The 23,914-nt window shown below is 44.1% G+C and overlaps 1 protein-coding gene across 2 annotated transcripts in view; it reads right to left on the bottom strand.

Moving 5' to 3' along the window:
* Positions 1-23,138, bottom strand: part of LOC141174221 (uncharacterized) — a 241,200-nt gene extending 218,062 nt beyond the window's left edge. For both annotated transcript variants that reach the window (XM_073659036.1, XM_073659037.1), the window contains exon 1: positions 23,009-23,138. In XM_073659036.1, coding sequence (XP_073515137.1) covers positions 23,009-23,063 — 55 coding nt within the window. In that variant the 5' untranslated portion in view covers positions 23,064-23,138. The remainder of the gene's footprint in view (positions 1-23,008) is intronic.
* Between the last annotated feature and the right edge of the window lie 776 nt (positions 23,139-23,914).

A 23,914-nucleotide genomic window follows, 5' to 3' on the forward strand; every position in this document is an offset into this window, starting at 1 on the left:
TTATACGAGTGGTGTATGGTTACCTGTATGTGACTGTTATACGAGTGGTGTATGGTTACTTGTATGTGACTGTTATACGAGTGGTGTATGGTTACCTGTATGTGACTGTTATACGAGTGGTGTATGATTACTTGTATGTGACTGTTATACGAGTGGTGTATGGTCACTTGTATGTGACTGTTATACGAGTGGTGTATGATTACTTGTATGTGACTGTTATACGAGTGGTGTATGGTCACTTGTATGTGACTGTTATACGAGTGGTGTATGGTTACTTGTATGTGACTGTTATACGAGTGGTGTATGATTACTTGTATGTGACTGTTATACGAGTGGTGTATGGTTACTTGTATGTGACTGTTATACGAGTGGTGTATGGTCACTTGTATGTGACTGTTATACGAGTGGTGTTTGGTTACCTGTATGTGACTGTTATACGAGTGGTGTATGATCACTTGTATGTGACTGTTATACGAGTGGTGTATGGTTACCTGTATGTGACTGTTATACGAGTGGTGTATGGTTACTTGTATGTGACTGTTATACGAGTGGTGTATGATTACTTGTATGTGACTGTTATACGAGTGGTGTATGGTCACTTGCATGTGACTGTTATACGAGTGGTGTATGGTCACTTGTATGTGACTGTTATACGAGTGGTGTATGGTTACTTGTATGTGACTGTTATACGAGTGGTGAATGGTTACTTGTATGTGACTGTTATACGAGTGGTGTATGGTTACTTGTATGTGACTGTTATACGAGTGGTGTATGGTTACTTGTATGTGACTGTTATACGAGTGGTGAATGGTTACTTGTATGTGACTGTTATACGAGTGGTGTATGATTACTTGTATGTGACTGTTATACGAGTGGTGTATGGTCACTTGTATGTGACTGTTATACGAGTGGTATATGGTCACTTGTATGTGACTGTTATACGAGTGGTGTATGGTTACTTGTATGTGACTGTTATACGAGTGGTGTATGGTTACTTGTATGTGACTGTTATACGAGTGGTGTATGATTACTTGTATGTGACTGTTATACGAGTGGTGTATGGTTACTTGTATGTGACTGTTATACGAGTGGTGTATGATTACTTGTATGTGACTGTTATACGAGTGGTGTATGGTCACTTGTATGTGACTGTTATACGAGTGGTATATGGTCACTTGTATGTGACTGTTATACGAGTGGTGTATGGTTACTTGTATGTGACTGTTATACGAGTGGTGTATGGTTACTTGTATGTGACTGTTATACGAGTGGTGTATGATTACTTGTATGTGACTGTTATACGAGTGGTGTATGGTTACTTGTATGTGACTGTTATACGAGTGGTGTATGATTACTTGTATGTGACTGTTATACGAGTGGTGTATGGTCACTTGCATGTGACTGTTATACGAGTGGTGTATGGTCACTTGTATGTGACTGTTATACGAGTGGTGTATGGTTACTTGTATGTGACTGTTATACGAGTGGTGAATGGTTACTTGTATGTGACTGTTATACGAGTGGTGTATGGTTACTTGTATGTGACTGTTATACGAGTGGTGTATGGTTACTTGTATGTGACTGTTATACGAGTGGTGAATGGTTACTTGTATGTGACTGTTATACGAGTGGTGTATGATTACTTGTATGTGACTGTTATACGAGTGGTGTATGGTCACTTGTATGTGACTGTTATACGAGTGGTATATGGTCACTTGTATGTGACTGTTATACGAGTGGTGTATGGTTACTTGTATGTGACTGTTATACGAGTGGTGTATGGTTACTTGTATGTGACTGTTATACGAGTGGTGTATGATTACTTGTATGTGACTGTTATACGAGTGGTGTATGGTTACTTGTATGTGACTGTTATACGAGTGGTGTATGATTACTTGTATGTGACTGTTATACGAGTGGTGTATGGTCACTTGTATGTGACTGTTATACGAGTGGTATATGGTCACTTGTATGTGACTGTTATACGAGTGGTGTATGGTTACTTGTATGTGACTGTTATACGAGTGGTGTATGGTTACTTGTATGTGACTGTTATACGAGTGGTGTATGATTACTTGTATGTGACTGTTATACGAGTGGTGTATGGTCACTTGTATGTGACTGTTATACGAGTGGTGTATGGTCACTTGTATGTGACTGTTATACGAGTGGTGTATGGTTACTTGTATGTGACTGTTATACGAGTGGTGTATGATTACTTGTATGTGACTGTTATACGAGTGGTGTATGGTTACTTGTATGTGACTTATACGAGTGGTGTATGGTTACTTGTATGTGACTGTTATACGAGTGGTGTATGGTCACTTGTATGTGACTGTTATACGAGTGGTGTATGGTCACTTATATGTGACTGTTATACGAGTGGTGTATGATTACTTGTATGTGACTGTTATACGAGTGGTGTATGGTTACCTGTATGTGACTGTTATACGAGTGGTGTATGGTCACTTGTATGTGACTGTTATACGAGTGGTGTATGGTTACTTGTATGTGACTGTTATACGAGTGGTGTATGGTCACTTGTATGTGACTGTTATACGAGTGGTGTATGGTCACTTGTATGTGACTGTTATACGAGTGGTGTATGGTCACTTGTATGTGACTGTTATACGAGTGGTGTATGGTCACTTGTATGTGACTGTTATACGAGTGGTGTATGGTTACTTGTATGTGACTGTTATACGAGTGGTGTATGATTACTTGTATGTGACTGTTATACGAGTGGTGTATGATTACTTGTATGTGACTGTTATACGAGTGGTGTATGGTCACTTGCATGTGACTGTTATACGAGTGGTGTATGGTTACTTGTATGTGACTGTTATACGAGTGGTGTATGGTTACTTGTATGTGACTGTTATACGAGTGGTGTATGGTCACTTGTATGTGACTGTTATACGAGTGGTGTATGGTCACTTGTATGTGACTGTTATACGAGTGGTGTATGATTACTTGTATGTGACTGTTATACGAGTGGTGTATGGTTACTTGTATGTGACTGTTATACGAGTGGTGTATGGTCACTTGTATGTGACTGTTATACGAGTGGTGTATGGTCACTTGTATGTGACTGTTATACGAGTGGTGTATGATCACTTGTATGTGACTGTTATACGAGTGGTGTATGGTCACTTGTATGTGACTGTTATACGAGTGGTGTATGGTCACTTGTATGTGACTGTTATACGAGTGGTGTATGGTTACCTGTATGTGACTGTTATACGAGTGGTGTATGGTCACTTGTATGTGACTGTTATACGAGTGGTGTATGGTCACTTGTATGTGACTGTTATACGAGTGGTGTATGGTCACTTGTATGTGACTGTTATACGAGTGGTGTATGGTCACTTGTATGTGACTGTTATACGAGTGGTGTATGGTTACTTGTATGTGACTGTTATACGAGTGGTGTATGGTTACTTGTATGTGACTGTTATACGAGTGGTGTATGGTTACCTGTATGTGACTGTTATACGAGTGGTGTATGGTTACTTGTATGTGACTGTTATACGAGTGGTGTATGGTTACTTGTATGTGACTGTTATACGAGTGGTGTATGGTTACTTGTATGTGACTGTTATACGAGTGGTGTATGATTACTTGTATGTGACTGTTATACGAGTGGTGTATGGTTACTTGTATGTGACTGTTATACGAGTGGTGTATGGTTACCTGTATGTGACTGTTATACGAGTGGTGTATGGTTACTTGTATGTGACTGTTATACGAGTGGTGTATGGTCACTTGTATGTGACTGTTATACGAGTGGTGTATGGTCACTTATATGTGACTGTTATACGAGTGGTGTATGATTACTTGTATGTGACTGTTATACGAGTGGTGTATGGTTACCTGTATGTGACTGTGATACGAGTGGTGTATGGTTACTTGTATGTGACTGTTATACGAGTGGTGTATGGTCACTTGTATGTGACTGTTATACGAGTGGTGTATGGTTACTTGTATGTGACTGTTATACGAGTGGTGTATGGTTACCTGTATGTGACTGTTATACGAGTGGTGTATGGTTACCTGTATGTGACTGTTATACGAGTGGTGTATGGTTACCTGTATGTGACTGTTATACGAGTGGTGTATGGTCACTTGTATGTGACTGTTATACGAGTGGTGTATGGTTACTTGTATGTGACTGTTATACGAGTGGTGTATGGTCACTTGTATGTGACTGTTATACGAGTGGTGTATGATTACTTGTATGTGACTGTTATACGAGTGGTGTATGGTTACTTGTATGTGACTGTTATACGAGTGGTGTATGGTCACTTGTATGTGACTGTTATACGAGTGGTGTATGGTTACCTGTATGTGACTGTTATACGAGTGGTGTATGGTCACTTGTATGTGACTGTTATACGAGTGGTGTATGGTCACTTGTATGTGACTGTTATACGAGTGGTGTATGGTTACTTGTATGTGACTGTTATACGAGTGGTGTATGGTTACCTGTATGTGACTGTTATACGAGTGGTGTATGGTCACTTGTATGTGACTGTTATACGAGTGGTGTATGGTCACTTGTATGTGACTGTTATACGAGTGGTGTATGGTCACTTGTATGTGACTGTTATACGAGTGGTGTATGGTTACTTGTATGTGACTGTTATACGAGTGGTGTATGGTCACTTGTATGTGACTGTTATACGAGTGGTGTATGGTTACTTGTATGTGACTGTTATACGAGTGTTGTATGATTACTTGTATGTGACTGTTATACGAGTGGTGTATGGTTACCTGTATGTGACTGTTATACGAGTGGTGTATGATTACTTGTATGTGACTGTTATACGAGTGGTGTATGGTTACTTGTATGTGACTGTTATACGAGTGGTGTATGATTACTTGTATGTGACTGTTATACGAGTGGTGTATGGTTACCTGTATGTGACTGTTATACGAGTGGTGTATGGTTACTTGTATGTGACTGTTATACGAGTGGTGTATGGTTACCTGTATGTGACTGTTATACGAGTGGTGTATGGTCACTTGTATGTGACTGTTATACGAGTGGTGTATGGTCACTTGTATGTGACTGTTATACGAGTGGTGTATGGTCACTTGTATGTGACTGTTATATGAGTGGTGTATGGTTACTTGTATGTGACTGTTATACGAGTGGTGTATGATTACTTGTATGTGACTGTTATACGAGTGGTGTATGGTTACCTGTATGTGACTGTTATACGAGTGGTGTATGGTTACTTGTATGTGACTGTTATACGAGTGGTGTATGGTTACTTGTATGTGACTGTTATACGAGTGGTGTATGGTCACTTGTATGTGACTGTTATACGAGTGGTGTATGGTTACCTGTATGTGACTGTTATACGAGTGGTGTATGGTCACTTGTATGTGACTGTTATACGAGTGGTGTATGGTCACTTGTATGTGACTGTTATACGAGTGGTGTATGGTTACCTGTATGTGACTGTTATACGAGTGGTGTATGGTCACTTGTATGTGACTGTTATACGAGTGGTGTATGGTCACTTGTATGTGACTGTTATACGAGTGGTGTATGGTTACTTGTATGTGACTGTTATACGAGTGGTGTATGGTTACCTGTATGTGACTGTTATACGAGTGGTGTATGGTCACTTGTATGTGACTGTTATACGAGTGGTGTATGGTCACTTGTATGTGACTGTTATACGAGTGGTGTATGGTCACTTGTATGTGACTGTTATACGAGTGGTGTATGGTTACTTGTATGTGACTGTTATACGAGTGGTGTATGGTCACTTGTATGTGACTGTTATACGAGTGGTGTATGGTTACTTGTATGTGACTGTTATACGAGTGGTGTATGATTACTTGTATGTGACTGTTATACGAGTGGTGTATGGTTACCTGTATGTGACTGTTATACGAGTGGTGTATGATTACTTGTATGTGACTGTTATACGAGTGGTGTATGGTCACTTGTATGTGACTGTTATACGAGTGGTATATGGTCACTTGTATGTGACTGTTATACGAGTGGTGTATGGTCACTTGTATGTGACTGTTATACGAGTGGTGTATGGTCACTTGTATGTGACTGTTATACGAGTGGTGTATGATTACTTGTATGTGACTGTTATACGAGTGGTGTATGGTTACCTGTATGTGACTGTTATACGAGTGGTGTATGGTTACTTGTATGTGACTGTTATACGAGTGGTGTATGGTTACCTGTATGTGACTGTTATACGAGTGGTGTATGGTCACTTGTATGTGACTGTTATACGAGTGGTGTATGGTCACTTGTATGTGACTGTTATACGAGTGGTGTATGGTCACTTGTATGTGACTGTTATACGAGTGGTGTATGGTCACTTGTATGTGACTGTTATACGAGTGGTGTATGGTTACTTGTATGTGACTGTTATACGAGTGGTGTATGGTCACTTGTATGTGACTGTTATACGAGTGGTGTATGGTTACTTGTATGTGACTGTTATACGAGTGGTGTATGGTCACTTGTATGTGACTGTTATACGAGTGGTGTATGGTCACTTGTATGTGACTGTTATACGAGTGGTGTATGGTCACTTGTATGTGACTGTTATACGAGTGGTGTATGGTCACTTGTATGTGACTGTTATACGAGTGGTGTATGGTCACTTGTATGTGACTGTTATACGAGTGGTGTATGGTCACTTATATGTGACTGTTATACGAGTGGTGTATGGTCACTTGTATGTGACTGTTATACGAGTGGTGTATGGTCACTTGTATGTGACTGTTATACGAGTGGTGTATGGTCACTTGTATGTGACTGTTATACGAGTGGTGTATGGTTACTTGTATGTGACTGTTATACGAGTGGTGTATGGTCACTTGTATGTGACTGTTATACGAGTGGTGTATGGTCACTTGTATGTGACTGTTATACGAGTGGTGTATGGTCACTTGTATGTGACTGTTATACGAGTGGTGTATGGTCACTTGTATGTGACTGTTATACGAGTGGTGTATGGTCACTTGTATGTGACTGTTATACGAGTGGTGTATGGTCACTTATATGTGACTGTTATACGAGTGGTGTATGGTTACTTGTATGTGACTGTTATACGAGTGGTGTATGGTTACTTGTATGTGACTGTTATACGAGTGGTGTATGGTTACCTGTATGTGACTGTTATACGAGTGGTGTATGGTTACTTGTATGTGACTGTTATACGAGTGGTGTATGGTTACCTGTATGTGACTGTTATACGAGTGGTGTATGGTTACTTGTATGTGACTGTTATACGAGTGGTGTATGATTACTTGTATGTGACTGTTATACGAGTGGTGTATGGTTACCTGTATGTGACTGTTATACGAGTGTTGTATGGTCACTTGTATGTGACTGTTATACGAGTGGTGTATGGTCACTTGTATGTGACTGTTATACGAGTGGTGTATGGTCACTTGTATGTGACTGTTATACGAGTGGTGTATGGTCACTTGTATGTGACTGTTATACGAGTGGTGTATGGTCACTTATATGTGACTGTTATACGAGTGGTGTATGGTTACTTGTATGTGACTGTTATACGAGTGGTGTATGGTCACTTGTATGTGACTGTTATACGAGTGGTGTATGGTCACTTGTATGTGACTGTTATACGAGTGGTGTATGGTCACTTGTATGTGACTGTTATACGAGTGGTGTATGGTTACCTGTATGTGACTGTTATACGAGTGGTGTATGATTACTTGTATGTGACTGTTATACGAGTGGTGTATGGTCACTTGTATGTGACTGTTATACGAGTGGTGTATGGTCACTTGTATGTGACTGTTATACGAGTGGTGTATGGTTACTTGTATGTGACTGTTATACGAGTGGTGTATGGTCACTTGTATGTGACTGTTATACGAGTGGTGTATGGTCACTTGTATGTGACTGTTATACGAGTGGTGTATGGTTACTTGTATGTGACTGTTATACGAGTGGTGTATGGTCACTTGTATGTGACTGTTATACGAGTGGTGTATGGTCACTTGTATGTGACTGTTATACGAGTGGTGTATGGTCACTTGTATGTGACTGTTATACGAGTGGTGTATGGTTACTTGTATGTGACTGTTATACGAGTGGTGTATGGTCACTTGTATGTGACTGTTATACGAGTGGTGTATGGTCACTTGTATGTGACTGTTATACGAGTGGTGTATGGTCACTTGTATGTGACTGTTATACGAGTGGTGTATGGTCACTTGTATGTGACTGTTATACGAGTGGTGTATGGTTACTTGTATGTGACTGTTATACGAGTGGTGTATGGTCACTTATATGTGACTGTTATACGAGTGGTGTATGGTCACTTGTATGTGACTGTTATACGAGTGGTGTATGGTCACTTGTATGTGACTGTTATACGAGTGGTGTATGGTCACTTGTATGTGACTGTTATACGAGTGGTGTATGGTCACTTGTATGTGACTGTTATACGAGTGGTGTATGGTTACCTGTATGTGACTGTTATACGAGTGGTGTATGGTTACTTGTATGTGACTGTTATACGAGTGGTGTATGGTTACTTGTATGTGACTGTTATACGAGTGGTGTATGGTCACTTGTATGTGACTGTTATACGAGTGGTGTATGGTCACTTGTATGTGACTGTTATACGAGTGGTGTATGGTCACTTGTATGTGACTGTTATACGAGTGGTGTATGGTCACTTGTATGTGACTGTTATACGAGTGGTGTATGGTCACTTGTATGTGACTGTTATACGAGTGGTGTATGGTCACTTGTATGTGACTGTTTTCACTACATATTTTTGAAACCGTCCTCTTGGATGAGATTTGTGCTTGGGATTGGTTCTTTACTTACACTATCTGTTCAAACTCAAGTTTGGACGTTTTTGTAGGTTTCTACCTCTCTCATGGTGGTTTGTGGGGGCTGCATTGTCTACTTTTAAGGGTTATACCCTTGTGTGGGACGGTAAAGCACTTTCCTACAATCTATTATTTTTAAGTCTTTGTTGATTGTTTCAAGCTTTTTAATAATAATCAGTAATAGTTATATTTAATTTGCCTTGCTGTTTTCTACGCTTGATTTTGGTCAATTTAATAGTGTTTATCACTACTAGTGCTGCACTATGGAGTCGGTCAGCCAAACCTCCGACTCCTCAATTTCCATGACTAAGACTCCGACCCCCTCATACACGGCTCCCGGACCCCCTCATACACGGCTCCCGGACCCCCTCATACACGGCTCCCGGACCCCCTCATACACGGCTCCCGGACCCCCTCATACACGGCTCCCGGACCCCCTCATACACGGCTGATGTGTAAGTGATAAATTTACTGCAGCAGATTCATCTCAGTAAAGTCCAGACCCTGAGATCAGGAATAGGACGGACATTTATAGGACAGTTCAGAACTTTCCGAAATTATTATGAAAAAATATTCCCCACAAACTGCATTGAACGACTGCACCCAATTTATTATATATTTTAGGAGTCGGAGTCGGTCCATTTTATACCGACTCCAACTCCGACTCCACAAAAATGGGCTCCGACTCAGACTTCACAGCCCTGGTTAGAACAAGTGCTAGAGAGGCTCCAAAAGCATGGGCTAAAGATTAAACCTCTGAAATGTCACTTGTTCCAGAGGGAGTTTAAGTATCTGGTGCACATTGTCTCCAGTGCTGGGGTCTACCCCACCCCCAAAAAAGTGTCGGCTGTACAGAAGTGGCCCATTCCGACTAATATAAGAGAGATAAGAGCGTCCCTGGGCCTGGCAGGTTACTATCGAAGATTCATCAAAGATTTTACCAAAATAGTGACTCCACGAGCTTCTGAGAGGATCAGCTGGGGAACATAAACAATGGGTTACTCACTGGGGGTCCCGACAGGAAGAAGCCTTTTGTTCCCTGAAGATGGCATTAACCAACGCTCCCATATTGGCCTATGCCGACTTCTCCCAACCCTTCTTACTATACACCGATGTAAGTCTGTACGACTTAGGAACAGTATTAGCGCAAATTCAAGAAGGCAAAGAACGGGTGATTGCATATGCTAGTCGGTAACTGAGAGAAACCAAAAGGAACCCTGATAACTACAGTTAATTCAAGTTAGAGCTTCTGGCGCGAGTCTGGGCCTATCAGGGTCGGAGGTTCAGGTGAGAATCGATAACAATCCCCTTGCTGATCTTGAAAATGCAAAGTTAGGAGCACTGGAACAAAGGTGGGTTGTCAGAATGTCCAAGTGCCGGTACAGAATCTTGTATCGGTCAAAATCTCAGAATACCCATGCCGATGCACTGTCTCGAGTTACTCCAATAAGTCCAAAGGGAGACACAGATGAAGATCTAGAAGGCGATGATATCCCAGATTTCAGTTGTTTCGTAGCCGCTGTGGTGGCTGCTCAAGATAGAGGGAGAGTGTAAACCCACCCAGGTCCTGGGATGCCCAAGGGATGAGTGGATTTATCTCCAGCAGTCCAATCCTGAACTTGCAGAGCTGAGAAAGTGGGTTACCTTGGGGCAGAAACATGATCAGGAGTTAAGAGCGTCTCTATCAGCTAGTATATTTCAGATCTTAGGCCAATGGGAACGACTTGTCATGAAAAATGGTTTGCTGGGGCGAAGGATTCAGCTGCCTAGGGATATGGACGTCACCTGGCAAGTGGTGATCTCTGAAGAAATGGCTGAGTCTGGCAAAGGAAGCTCATGAATGGGGGGCCCATTTCGGCACTGAAAAGACTTTCCGATGGCTGTAACGATTAGAGTACTGGCCTCAGTTGCAGTATAGACAGTGGAAGAAGCCTGTTGCAGGTGTTGTCAGTGTGAGTTAACCAAACCTCGAAAACAAAGGGAATCAGTCCAAACTATAAAGACGTCTGCTCCGGTGGAAGTATTGATGGTGGATTACTTTATGATCGGAACATCCTACAATGGTTACAAGCATTGTTTAGTAATGACCAACCACTTCATAAAGTTTGCTGTGGTCACTTTCAATCGAGATCAGACGGCAGAAATGGCGGCCAAAGCAATTTGCTGAGATTTTATCTGTGTGTATAGGTGCCCGAAGAGAATTCATTCAGATCAAGGAGCCTGCTTCCAATGGAAGATAATGGAGGAAGTGTACCATCTCTACGGTATAGACAAATCCCGGACCATGTCATACCACCCACAGGGAAATGGAGCTTGCAAACACTTCAATAGAACTCTGTCAGGGTTTCACAGCGACGACACCAGTGATTTGGGACGTGCAATCATTCCCTCCAATCCAACTAAAATCTATCTAGATGAATTAAAAACTCTGACTGAAAAAGGACTAAATGCAGGTTTCCTGAATAAAGATGAATACAATTATATCAATATCCAATATCCCAGAATTGCTGTTTTCCACCATTTACCAAAGATCCATAAAAATCTATCAAACCTCCTGGGGAGACCAATTATTTCTGGGATTCAGTGCCTTACAGCCAACCTCTCCAGGCTTGTAGACCACCATCTTCAAGATTTAATACCCTTACTGCCCTCTCATCTAAAAGACAGTAAACATGTTATCCAGATATTAAGTGAGATTTCCTGGCAGGACCACTATATCTTGGTTACCATGGATACAACTTCCCTATATACCAATATCCAACATAAAAAAGGATGCGAAGCCTCCAACCACTTCCTTCAGCAAAAAATGCCTCTAGAACAAAGTACATTCATCACTGAATGTATGCATTTCATTCTTACCCATAATTACTTTTTATACGAGGAGGACTACTACTCCCAGCAATGAGCAATGGGGGACCGCCATGGGGACCAGGTTCGTGCCCAGTTACGCTAACCTATATGTGGGTGAGTGGGAGGCCACCACTATCCACCCGGGCGGCGTTCTGCGCACGAACCTGGTCCTATGGCGTAGATTTATAGATGACATCTTGTTTATCTGGTCAGGAGACCAATTGTCCCTACAAGAATCCTTCAGGAAATAAACAATATTATTTCTACCTAAATTTCACTTCTACTATTAGCACTAAATCAGTCAACTTCCGTGACCTCAATATTTATATTGAAAAAAACCATATTCAGACTCGCACATATTGTAAAGCTACATATGCTAATAGTTATATCTCAATTAACAGCTGTCATCTCCCGAAGTGGCTTCTAAATGTACCCCGTAGCCAATACCTAAGACTACATAGAAGCTGCTCAAAAGACCAGGATTTCAAACAGGAAGCAAATGACCTCACTAAGAAATTCCTAGAAAAGGGATACGATGCAGGATATCTGAACAATACCATGAACAGGGTGGCCGCTATACCACGGGAGAAGCTTCCGAATAAATCTGCTAATACCAAATCTGAATGTAACATGTATACTTTGAATATTCATATTATTACTCCATATTGTTCAAACACGCATCTAATTAGAAAAATAGTAGAAAAACATTGGCGCCTACTAAAGGACGATAAAGTGATCGGCGACCAGATGTCTAGTAGGCCAAAATTTAGTTTTAAAAAAGCCCAAAATCTGGGTAGTATTCTAGCTCCTACTGTAAAGGATCGCCAACCAAGCAGCCAACCTCTCACTCCATTCAATCAGAAGATTAAAGGCTACCTTCCATGTAAGAAAAGTAAAATAATAGATACACAAAGAGAAAACCGCTAGCCATGGAGAGGAGACAGATCCGGTCTTAGATTTCATGACTTGCACAACTACAGGAGTGATTTATGGCTTATAATGCCCTTGTAAGAAAATGTCCGTGGGGCGAACCAAAAGTCCCGTGAACGTTAGAATTAATGAGCATTTACCCAATATTAAACATAAATACACAGGCCACCCCCTCTCCAAACATTTCCTAGAGAAACATAATGGATCCATTCAAGGGATCCAGGTGACAGGTATTCAAGTTGTACCAGAACATTGGCGATCAGGTGATTTTATTAAAATGATGTCACGAATGGAAAGCCAATGGATCTTTCAGCTGGACACTCTTAAGCCAAGAGGACTAAATAGTGAAATTGAACTATTTGCTTTTAATGAATAAACAGGTGCCTCTTATTGTTGTATGGTATATAAAGGCACCCCATAGCCGGATAGGACCATCCCTGAGGAAGGAAGCAGGAGCTTCCGAAACGCGTTGGAACCGGTCCTGATTCAGCCCTATTCAGTTATCGTACCGCCCGGATCACGTGTGTGTCACGTGCCGCCACGTCACACAGGTCCTAGCAGGCTTTCATCAAGTATTGTGCGCACAAACCCGGAAAAACGCGAGTAGCGGCAGTCACCGGCCGGGACTCTGCACTCGCTCCGGCGGCCAGAAAATCCTCTCCTCCGCAAACGTGAGTACACCTGGAAATCTCCAACAACACTTTTGGACTTCCGCAGCAGCATCGGCTTACCTTCAGATATAACACAGGCCAACCACCTGCCTAATTTACCCACCGGGTACCCCGGACATTCCATTGGTACTACCTGATAAGCATCATAATATCTTTAGACATACATGATAGGTATGGTGTATAGGCACATACACTTTTTAGTTAGTATAACCATTACATATCCCTATTAACTACTCCTGTCAATCTTATTTAGCCTAAACCTCTACCATCTGGGAAGGAGCCTCCAGGACCTCTTCACTCTTCTCTTGGATCTGATAAGAACTCTAATGCCGGACAACTAACCACATGCAAATCATCTGTACGGACAGATTGTGCAAGCCATATATATACAGTACAGACCAAAAGTTTGGACACAACTTCTCATTTAAAGATTTTTCTGTATTTTCATGACTATGAAGATTGTACATTCACACTGAAGGCATCAAAACTATGAATTACCACATGTGGAATTATATACTTAACCAAAAAAGTGTGAAACCACTGAAAATATGTCTTATATTCTAGGTTCTGTATATATATACATATACATATGTAAAACTGTTCTCGTACTGGGATTAATCATATAAAAGGTATTTACCTCTTCTGATAGTCCTTTCAGATCATTATCATATTGATTAACCTCATGTATTTTCATCCACACTTGGCTCATTTTTTGCATAGAGTTGCCAAGCGGCTCCTTATCCACCGTACCCGTTACCATACGAGCCATTGAACCAGCTATATGTTTGTATATCTAGCCTACTGTAATATCACCAACCCTTCTAGCTAGGTCTTATCCTATCCCCCTATAGGTTCTCCATCCCAGAACTCACTGGTTCATTTACTACGCTACAAACACGCCGGCTACAAGTGATCATTTTTATCATTTTATTCTGTGTTAATATTATTATTATCTTTTAACGAATATCAAATTAAACCTATTATTTTTTAACCCACTTGCCTTGAGTTTCTTCCGCTACACTAACGCGAATTAACTAATACCTATCAGTGCTTTTACCCCTATTTTGACAATTAGTGGTAATTGTCTCTAGTTCGCAGCTGCTATAGTGACTAGCCTACCAGTGCCATTATTGCAATTTTATATAATAAATATATACTCCCGCAATGAATGCTCATCTATCCTCCGTGGATCCTTTTAAGGGGAGACCAGCCCACACACCCCCTGTGCTGACATCACGGGGGCTAGTCTCCAGCCTGCATTTTTTATTTAAGATCTCTGGTTTTTGGGATAACTTATCGCCGGTTGATACCAGAAGCTTAAAAGTGATACCATATTTTCTATTATGATTTTACCTTCATTTAGAGACCACACATGGCGTAGCTGCGACCTGTTATTCTGGTGCTCTTGTGCTACAGCTCCCAGGAGGGGCTTACGGCTACGAAAAAATTAGCATCTTGCTCCTTGGCTGACCCTGCTACTAAAAATAGGGGTCCCCTTAGTATCAGAATTATGGAACTTGAGCTATTCCAAATTTCGTATCGGTGCCAGGCATCCTGGGACCCTCTATTAAATTCCATTTTTCATCCTGGGAAGCAAGCTTCAACAGCTACATCTAAATTGATCGAAAGCCGGTGTCTAATGATCCCCTACCGCTGCCAGGGAGAGAGACCCTTACATTTTAATTAGGTTATAGCTTTACAAGTCACTTGTGCTGTAGGTGATAATTTGCAGAGAGACAGATGCTGGACTGTCAGCTCTTCTCTTGTGACAAATGGTAGATAAGGGAGGGGTGAAGAGGGGTTTGGGAAAAATGGTTTATATTTTCTTAATATCTCTTTGACAAACTCTGTTACATATGCTACGAACACTGGAAGTATATCAGAAAATGAGGTGGCCTGAGTTTGTCTCCGAGCTGGTGTGGGTGTATAACAATCGGGTTCATGCAACCACTGGATTCACACCCTACACATTACCGTTTGGGCAAGGTGGTCGAGAAACTACCGAATTAGGACTAGAGTTACAGGATGAAAGTCACCCAAATACCTGGGTTCAGGGACATAGTCATGGACTTCAAATGATGAGACGCTTGGTGGAACAGAGACTTGAGATAGAATACTGTGGCGCCCCAAGGGTTCGGTTGCCACAGGGGTATTGCACCTCAACCAGAGGTGTGATATTCCACTCCCAGGTAAGGATGGAGTGTGGACCAGGGCTCAGTTAGCTGCATACACACATTCACTCCATTTCCGGGGGACAGCTCGACGGTGCTCCCATTTATGCAGGCACAACTGACCATGTCCCTGGCTGGAGTGGGGAGGGGGGAGAGAACCCTGTGATGTAGGAGCAGAGGGGACGGTTTCTGGAGCATAGGAAGGAGCTCATTGGGTGCAGGTCACCTGAGCTCAGACACAGAGAGGTAGATAAAAGGTGGGAGCCATCTTAAGTGAGAAGAGAGTGGAGAGTGGGAGAGTTCAGTTCTCAGAAGTAGTTCAGCCAGAGCTGACAGGGAGCTGTGGCCCAGCCTGAGTTCAGCTCCACGAGGCAGGCCTGGAGAGAAGGCCGGGGCCAGAGAGGAGAAGAGAAGAAGGAGAAGGAAGGAAGGAAGGAGAAGAGACAGAGGAGTGGAAGGGCTCCAGAAACAAGAAGGCAGAAGGGACCCTAAGAGAGCAGAACGGATAGCAACCGTTGCAAACCCGCGTTATATCGGGTGAAGGGTCAGGCTGTGGAAGGGTACCGGATTCCCAAGTTGGTGGAGGTAAATCATCCCTCAGCCAAGAACCAGAGGTCGTGATCATTTATTGGTGCGACCCCTTGCTACACCTGCTAGGAAGGCACCACATAGGGTCAGGGAAACTGGCGCCAAGTTTTACCAGAGAAGGCCCGAGGCAGCCGGACAGAAGCGTGGTCACTGGTGGGGCATGAGAGGCCAGAGAAAGGATAGAAGGGGGTCCTGTGCCACACTCCTGAGTTGCCTGGGGGTTGACTGAGCCCCTCACCTGGTGGACGCAGCACGGCTTGGGCAGTCATTGCTGACAGAGGTGACCTGGATATCAACTGTGAGTAAAAGGCCTGAACTGCACCATTGGACTCTGTGTGATTTATGCTGCGCCTGCACCATCACCCCCAGCATCCACTTACATTGCCCTGAGACTACTCTCTTCCCGTGGGGAGTTATCCTATCCCTGTGCTAACACCAACACCAGCCTCAGCGGTCTGCCTTGCAGCGCCGGTCATCCCTGACCGCAATCCACGGGTGGCGTAGTCGGACATTCAAAACACTGATAAATAGACTGCAACAGCATTTGGTCTGACCACCCTGAGCCACGGGATCGGGTTGCCACTACTACCCCCAGCATCACACAGAAGCCCGGTCCCGGGTGCCCCACGGCCCAGGGGGCGAGTCAATACCATGTCAAAAGTCAGACACAGGAAAAACCCCTTCGGGCAGGAGAGCGGGTGTTAATACGAGCCAAGTGACCCAAGAATAAGTTAAATTACCGGTGGGAAAAAGTGCCCTATCGAATTGTGAGGAAAGTCCACCCAAATAGCATGGTTTCTGAAGTTCGACCGGAAGGTGAAGAGAGTGCCCCGACATGAGTGTTGCACAGAAATATGCTTTGCCAATGCCTTTCTGGGCGGAAAAATGGGAAAAGGTGCTTCCCAAAAGACCCACTAGAGACAGTTACTGAACCAGCGGTCGATCATGATGAAGGGTGGATCAACGTACTGACGGAACTACCAGGGCCGACGCCCAGTGAACTGACTAGAACCTCAGATCTCTCAGAAGAACCTCTATCGGGAGAACCGTGCAGGACAGAACGAGACAATGCAGGCATTCCTCCTAATCGGTACGCACAAGATGAGTTCACCTGGACTCAAATCCAACAGAAAACTCAGGAATGTGTGCGGCCCTTGGCAGAAGTTGGACACACATTTATAAACTGGAGATAAAAGAAGGGAGGAATGTAAGGAGACAAGACACTGTGGAATCAGAACAGCATGGAGGCATGGCAGAGGGCAGGAGTTTGATCAGGACTGTGGGTATAGCATTGTCAGGGAAACGAGCAGGGGAGAAAAAACAGCGCGAGTGCAATTCTGACGCCGAAGAGAGAGACGGGAGGAGTGTGATGGTGTGATATTGTATGTAGGTATCATTTTGTGTATATTTTGTATTTTACTGATTTTCATAGTGTTCTCTTGTTGCTCTGTGTCCCTCTAATGTTGACTTCTCTTGTAGGATGAGTTGATATTTGGTAATTGATGAATAGCTGTTATTTATCATCTGATATCAGCTCCCACAGTTTACTGTACTGTTATCTTTGCACAGGGTCAGAGAATAATGCTGTTTGCCAATATGCTAATGACATATTGAACCAGGCTAGGTTGTTGTAAAGCAATGTAAGGACCAACAATGGGACCCCCCCCGACCTGTGAATGAGGAGAAGGGACTTTTAAATATCACAGCAGGAGAGACACGGGGGAGATTCTGTGTGGGACAATGAAGTGAGGACAGCATGTCAGAGAGAATGGGAGAAACCTGGATGACTTTGGAAATACTTCTGGAAGGAATATATATGGAGAAGTATATGGACTATTTTATCCTCTGTCTGCTGGATTGTTGGACTCTCATCTCCCGGGACTATCCCATTATCAGACTGCATTTGTACTTCTAGACTATATTATCCTCTGTGTGGTGGATTGTATATGGACCATGCAGTTTTGCCTATAATAAAGGTCTTGGGATTGTTCACTCATCTCTTGCTCTGTTGATTGTGTGATGATGGAGAAGGACCACGTGACATCTGGTGGCAGCGGTGGGATCAACAGAGCGCAACCAAATGGAGAGCCACCCACAGAGTGAGTACAGAAATTGGACTGTATCCAGTTTACAGGAGAGAGCCAGAGACCTGGGCCTGAACTACCAAGGACTAACTAAAGAGGCCTTAATTGATCTTCTGGTGGGTGCTAGCCAGGCCACCTCCTCCCAGATGTCTGACGGACAAGCGCTGGAGAATGGGATCCCCACTCCAAAAAGCCAGTGGTTGGTATGGTTTGAAGAAGAGATGGCGGTTCTGGGCCCAGGAGTCTCTCAGGAGAATAAGGAGGAGGCTGCTCGCCGAGCACAGTGGAGACAAGAAGCAATGGAGCTCGAAAGAGGGAGTAATGCGATGTGGAGTGTAAACCCAACGATCCGGGAACCTGTATGGATCACACGGGCGGACTTTAAGCCATTTGATGAGGCTTCTGGAGATGTGGAGGGGTTCTTCAAGGACTTTGAGCAGCAGTGTGCCATGATTGACGTGCCCCACTCTGGCTGGATGCATTTGTTAGTGGGATTCCTGAATGGAAGCATTTCGGAGGCTTACCGAACCATTGACTCACAGCGGAATCGGGATTATAACATTGTAAAGCGGACTATTCTTGATTACCACGCTATCACCCCAGACTCATATAGGGCTCGGTTCCGAGACCTCCCATGCGCCACGGGGGGGGGTCATTTAGGATGTATGCACATAAGATGTCTCAGGCATGTCGGAGATGGCTGGAAGCGGAAAATGGCTTCAATGTGGAAGATGTTACACAGGCGTTCCTTATAGAACAATTTCTTGCTAAGTGACCGGCAGAAATACGAGAATGGGTCCGGGAGCGCATGCCGTGCACCGTGGATAGAGCTGTAGCCCTGGCCGATGAGGCCATTACTATCCGACCGCAATAGAGGAGGCTTCTGGACAATAAACCACAGCCTGCTCCCGCGCCCCGGCCCTCTCCGGTTATATCTGCCCCTCCACCCAGCTGCAGGCTGATGACAACCACTCCTCACAATTCCGAGCCCCAACAGTTCCGACCACAACTTGGGGAAATTACAGAGAAGAGATGTTATAGTTGTGGGCAACCTGGGCATTTGCAATCCAGCTGTCCCTCAAGGATTCGGAGGGAGCCCACGGACCCCCACCTCGTCCGGTGCACCTTGTGCACTCCATCCCACCTGAGGAAGAGTTCTCACCACCCTCCACCGGAGTGGACCACTGACCCCGGCACCATAGATACCCCTGCTGGAGTGTACAGCCTCCGGCCTTTGTCTCCAAGCCCCCAAGTAAGGCCCTCGTCAGAGCAAGAGGGGTTAAGCTGCCTTAAATGTGGACGCATGGGACATTTTGTTAGGGAATGCCAGAAACATTCTAGTCCGCATCATCCACATTCGGCAAACACTGTGCCGCAATGTGGTTGGAATGCAGGAGGAGAGAGGATCAGACAACCCCGACCAGAAGAAGAGGCATATGTGGTACAAGGACAAGTGTCTTGGACTAGATGGGACACCTCAGCGACCATGAACCAGCATCTGCAGTCGGTGTGGAGGCAGCAGGACTCTGTGACTCTGGAGCCTCAGTCACATTGATCAAAGAGCATTTAGTACTGGACCAATGTATTGGTCCTGGCAGCCGTATGTTAGTGAACATTCCTGGAGGAGAATCTCTGAACATTCGGAGGGCCCAATTACATTTAGACTGGGGTCACAGTCGTGGAATTGTGGATGTAGGAGTAGTGCGGCATCTGCCAGTAGATGTGTTGCTGGGGAACAACCTAGGAGCAGGGCTGGTGTGCCACTGGGCCAATGTCGTAATCCACAGCCAAGGACCAGTTCACACTGCATCAACCGAGAGAGAATGGAACATTCTCAACCTGCAGACTGACCCCCCATCCGTGGTGAGTAATGCACAAAATGCAATGACTGGTACCATGAAGGAATGTGAACTGGGGGAGGTAAACGGCATCAGGGAGGAAGCCCAGGGTCTTCGGGACACTGGGTCTACATTCACCCTTGTCAGCCCAGATATTGTCTCCCCAGAACACTATTTACCAGGCCACTAAGTGACCATCCCCCTAGCTGGGGGTCAGCACTCGGGGGTTGGACGCAATGGATACAAGTTCGGCTCTCACCAGGTACATGTGAAGCTTCCCAGGGCAACTCGGGATCAGGAGGAGGAAATGGAGGACCCCGAGGGAGCTAGAGACCCCTGTCCCAACGAAATAAATACAGAGTCCTCGTCTCAGGGCTTCCGCCATCGGGGAGTTGGCAGGATCTGAAAGATCATATGAGAGAAGCTGGAGATGTCTACTATGCTGAGGTGCACCAGGGTGGAATGGGGACTGTGGAGTTTATTCACAAGGATGACATGGAATATGCTTTGAGGGAACTGGATGATACAAAGTTTTGTTCTCATAAAAATGAAACCTCTTACATTCGTGTCCATGCTGAAAAGGAATGGAGGAGTGTGAGGAGATGACTTTAGTGGAGTTTAGCTTTACAACCCTACAGCTTCTCCCTCCAATACAAACGGGGTAGCCAACACCAGAACGCCGATGGACCAGGGCTGTGGAGTCGGAGTCGTGGAGTCGGTGCTCATTTTGGTGGAGTTGGAGTCGGTATAAAATGGAGCGACTCCGACTCCTAAAATATATTATTAATTGGGTGCAGTCGTTCAATGCAGTTTGGGGGGGAATATTTTTTCATAGGAATTTGGGAAAGTTATGAAATGTCCTATAAATGGCTGTTCTATTCCTGATCTAAGGCTACATTCACACACAGCCTTTTTGCTGCGTTTTTTGAGGATACGTTTTTCAGCTGCAAAAGCAGATCCGCTTTTAAAAAAAAACGCATCACCTGAAAGGTCTTTGAGCTCATAGATAATGTTTTCAATAGCAAAAGCAGATTAGAAAAACGCCGCACAAACTGTCATGCTCATTCTTTGTGAGGATCCGTTTTTAAGCCCAAAAACGGATCCTCACAAAACGATGTGTCTGAATGTCATATCTTGAAACCCATTGACTTTGCTGGGATGCCCAGAGACACTGCATTTTACTGCAAAAAACGGATCCGCAAAAACGCTGTGTGTGAATCATGGCCGTAGCCAGCGAGGGGCAGGGGGGGCAGCTGCCCCCCCCCCTAGAAGCAGGGGCACGCACCTATCAAAACTCACTTGTATGCTGCAGTGCTCCCGTCCAGCACTGGCTCCAGACTGCAGGGGGCAATCTCCCCTCCTCTGTCCTGTCTTCTGCTGTCTTCACCAGAGAGAGGAGGGGGAGGGGTGCCTGCCCTGCACAGGATCCGATTCCTGGGCCCTGAGCTGGAGAAAGGGAAAGTACTACTGCTCATCTCTGTGACAGGAAGGTAACTAATGCTAATATTGTAGGTGATTATTATGTGCTCTCTGTACAATGTGTGTGAACTATATGTGCGATATGTGCAATGTACTATTTGCTGTCTGTAGCTGTCATCTGTCTATCACACTCTATCCCTCCATCTATCCCTCCCTCCATCCATCCCTCCATCCCTCTATCTATCCCTCTATCTATCTATCCATTCATGTATCCCTCCAGCTATCCATCATTATATTCTATCAAAATATCTTGATTATTGTATCATAAAAATGATTAAATGTCTGATATTCAGATTGTACTACAATAAATTTTTACTTAAATATAAGCAATATATGTGGGAGTCGGAGTCGTGGAGTCGGAGTCGCAGGTTTGGCTTACCGACTCCACAGCCCTGCTATGGACTGTCTCGACAAGAAGAACCACAGACTCACTCAGGCCGACCTACCCCTGCCACTGTACAAGGAACTATCAACAATTGAGCCATGTGGACTAAAGTGAGCAGGTCGGAGGTCTGTGTAGACCTCATGGATTGCTCACTTATTATGAGGGGGGAGAGGATGTGATGGTGTGATATGGTATGTGGGTATCATTTTGTGTACATTTTGTATTTTACTGATTTTCATAGTGTTCTCTTGTTGCTCTGTGTCCCTCTAATGTTGACTTCTCTTGTAGGTTGAGTTGATATTTGGTAATTGATGAATAGCTGTTATTTATCATCTGATATCAGTGTTATCTGTGCACAGGGTCAGTGAATAATGCTGTTTGCTAATATGCTAATGACATATTGAACCAGGCCAGCTTGTTGTAAAGCAATGTAAGGACCAACAATGGGACCCCCCTTTCCTGACCTGTGAATGAGGAGAAGGGACTTTTAAATATCACAGCCAGGAGAGACACTGGTCAGATGCTGTGTGGGACAATGACGTGAGGACAGCATGTCAGAGAGAATGGGAGAAACCTGGATGACTTTGGAAATACATCTGGAAGGAATATATATGGAGAAACATATGGACTATTTTATCCTCTGTCTGCTGGATTGTTGGACTCTCATCTCCCGGGACATTTATCCCATTACAGGACTGCATTTGTACTTCTGGACTATATTACCCTCTGTGTGGTGCATTGTTTTGTGAACCTTTCAGTTTTGCATATAATAAAGGTCTTGGAATTGTTCAATCCTGTCTTGCTCTGTTGATTGTGTGATGTTGGAGAAGGACCCCGTGACAAGGAGCAACAGCAGCGTCCGCAGATCCGCCCAGCCCAGACGTCAACGGTCAAGCCCCGAAGACCTGAGCGATGCCAGTCAAGGTTCCTCACCCGGGTGCCATCGGTCGACAGAATGCGAACAGGTTGTGGCGGCGCGGCTCTCAGACGTGTGCGCCAGTGACAGGACGAAACTCTGAAGGTGTCAGATCGGAGACTCACAGTCGGGTCGGCGACCAGGAAGGACGTTATTCTACCATCCACCGGTGTCTCCGCTGTTACCTACTGTTCACCGGCATTATATTATCAGCAGTAATAACCCAGCACTGACACTAACCTGTGGTCACCAGCGCTGTCAGCAGTATATAGAGGGGATATACCGGACCCTTCATCTCCTCACAGCTCTGTGTGTAATGGCCGCAGGGCAGCGACGCCTCCTCACACCGGGGTTTCACTTTCACTTCTGAACACAAGAACAAGACTGACACCTACTGATATATACTGACACTACACACACCGCTATATACTGACACTACACACACCGCTATATACCGACACTACACACACCGCTATATACCGACACTACACACCGCTATATACTGACACTACACACCACTATATACTGACACTACACACACCGCTATATACTGACACTACACACACCGCTATATACTGACACTACACACACCGCTATATACTGACACTACACACACCGCTATATACTGACACTACACACACCGCTATATACTGACACTACACACACCTCTATATACTGACACTACACACACCGCTATATACCGACACTACACACACCTCTATATACTGACACTACACACACCGCTATATACTGACACTACACACCGCTATATACTGACACTACACACACCGCTATATACTGACACTACACACACCTCTATATACTGACACTACACACACCGCTATATACTGACACTACACACACCTCTATATACTGACACTACACACACCGCTATATACTGACACTACACACACCTCTATATACTGACACTACACACACCGCTATATACCGACACTACACACACCGCTATATACTGACACTACACACACCTCTATATACTGACACTACACACACCTCTATATACTGACACTACACACACCTCTATATACTGACACTACACACACCGCTATATACTGACACTACACATACCGCTATATACTGACACTACACACACCGCTATATACTGACACTACACACACTGCTATA

This window comes from Phyllobates terribilis, unplaced genomic scaffold (genome assembly GCF_046119375.1).
Source record: "Phyllobates terribilis strain yellow unplaced genomic scaffold, ASM4611937v1 Scaffold_13__5_contigs__length_258822181, whole genome shotgun sequence".
NCBI lineage: Eukaryota > Metazoa > Chordata > Amphibia > Anura > Dendrobatidae > Phyllobates > Phyllobates terribilis.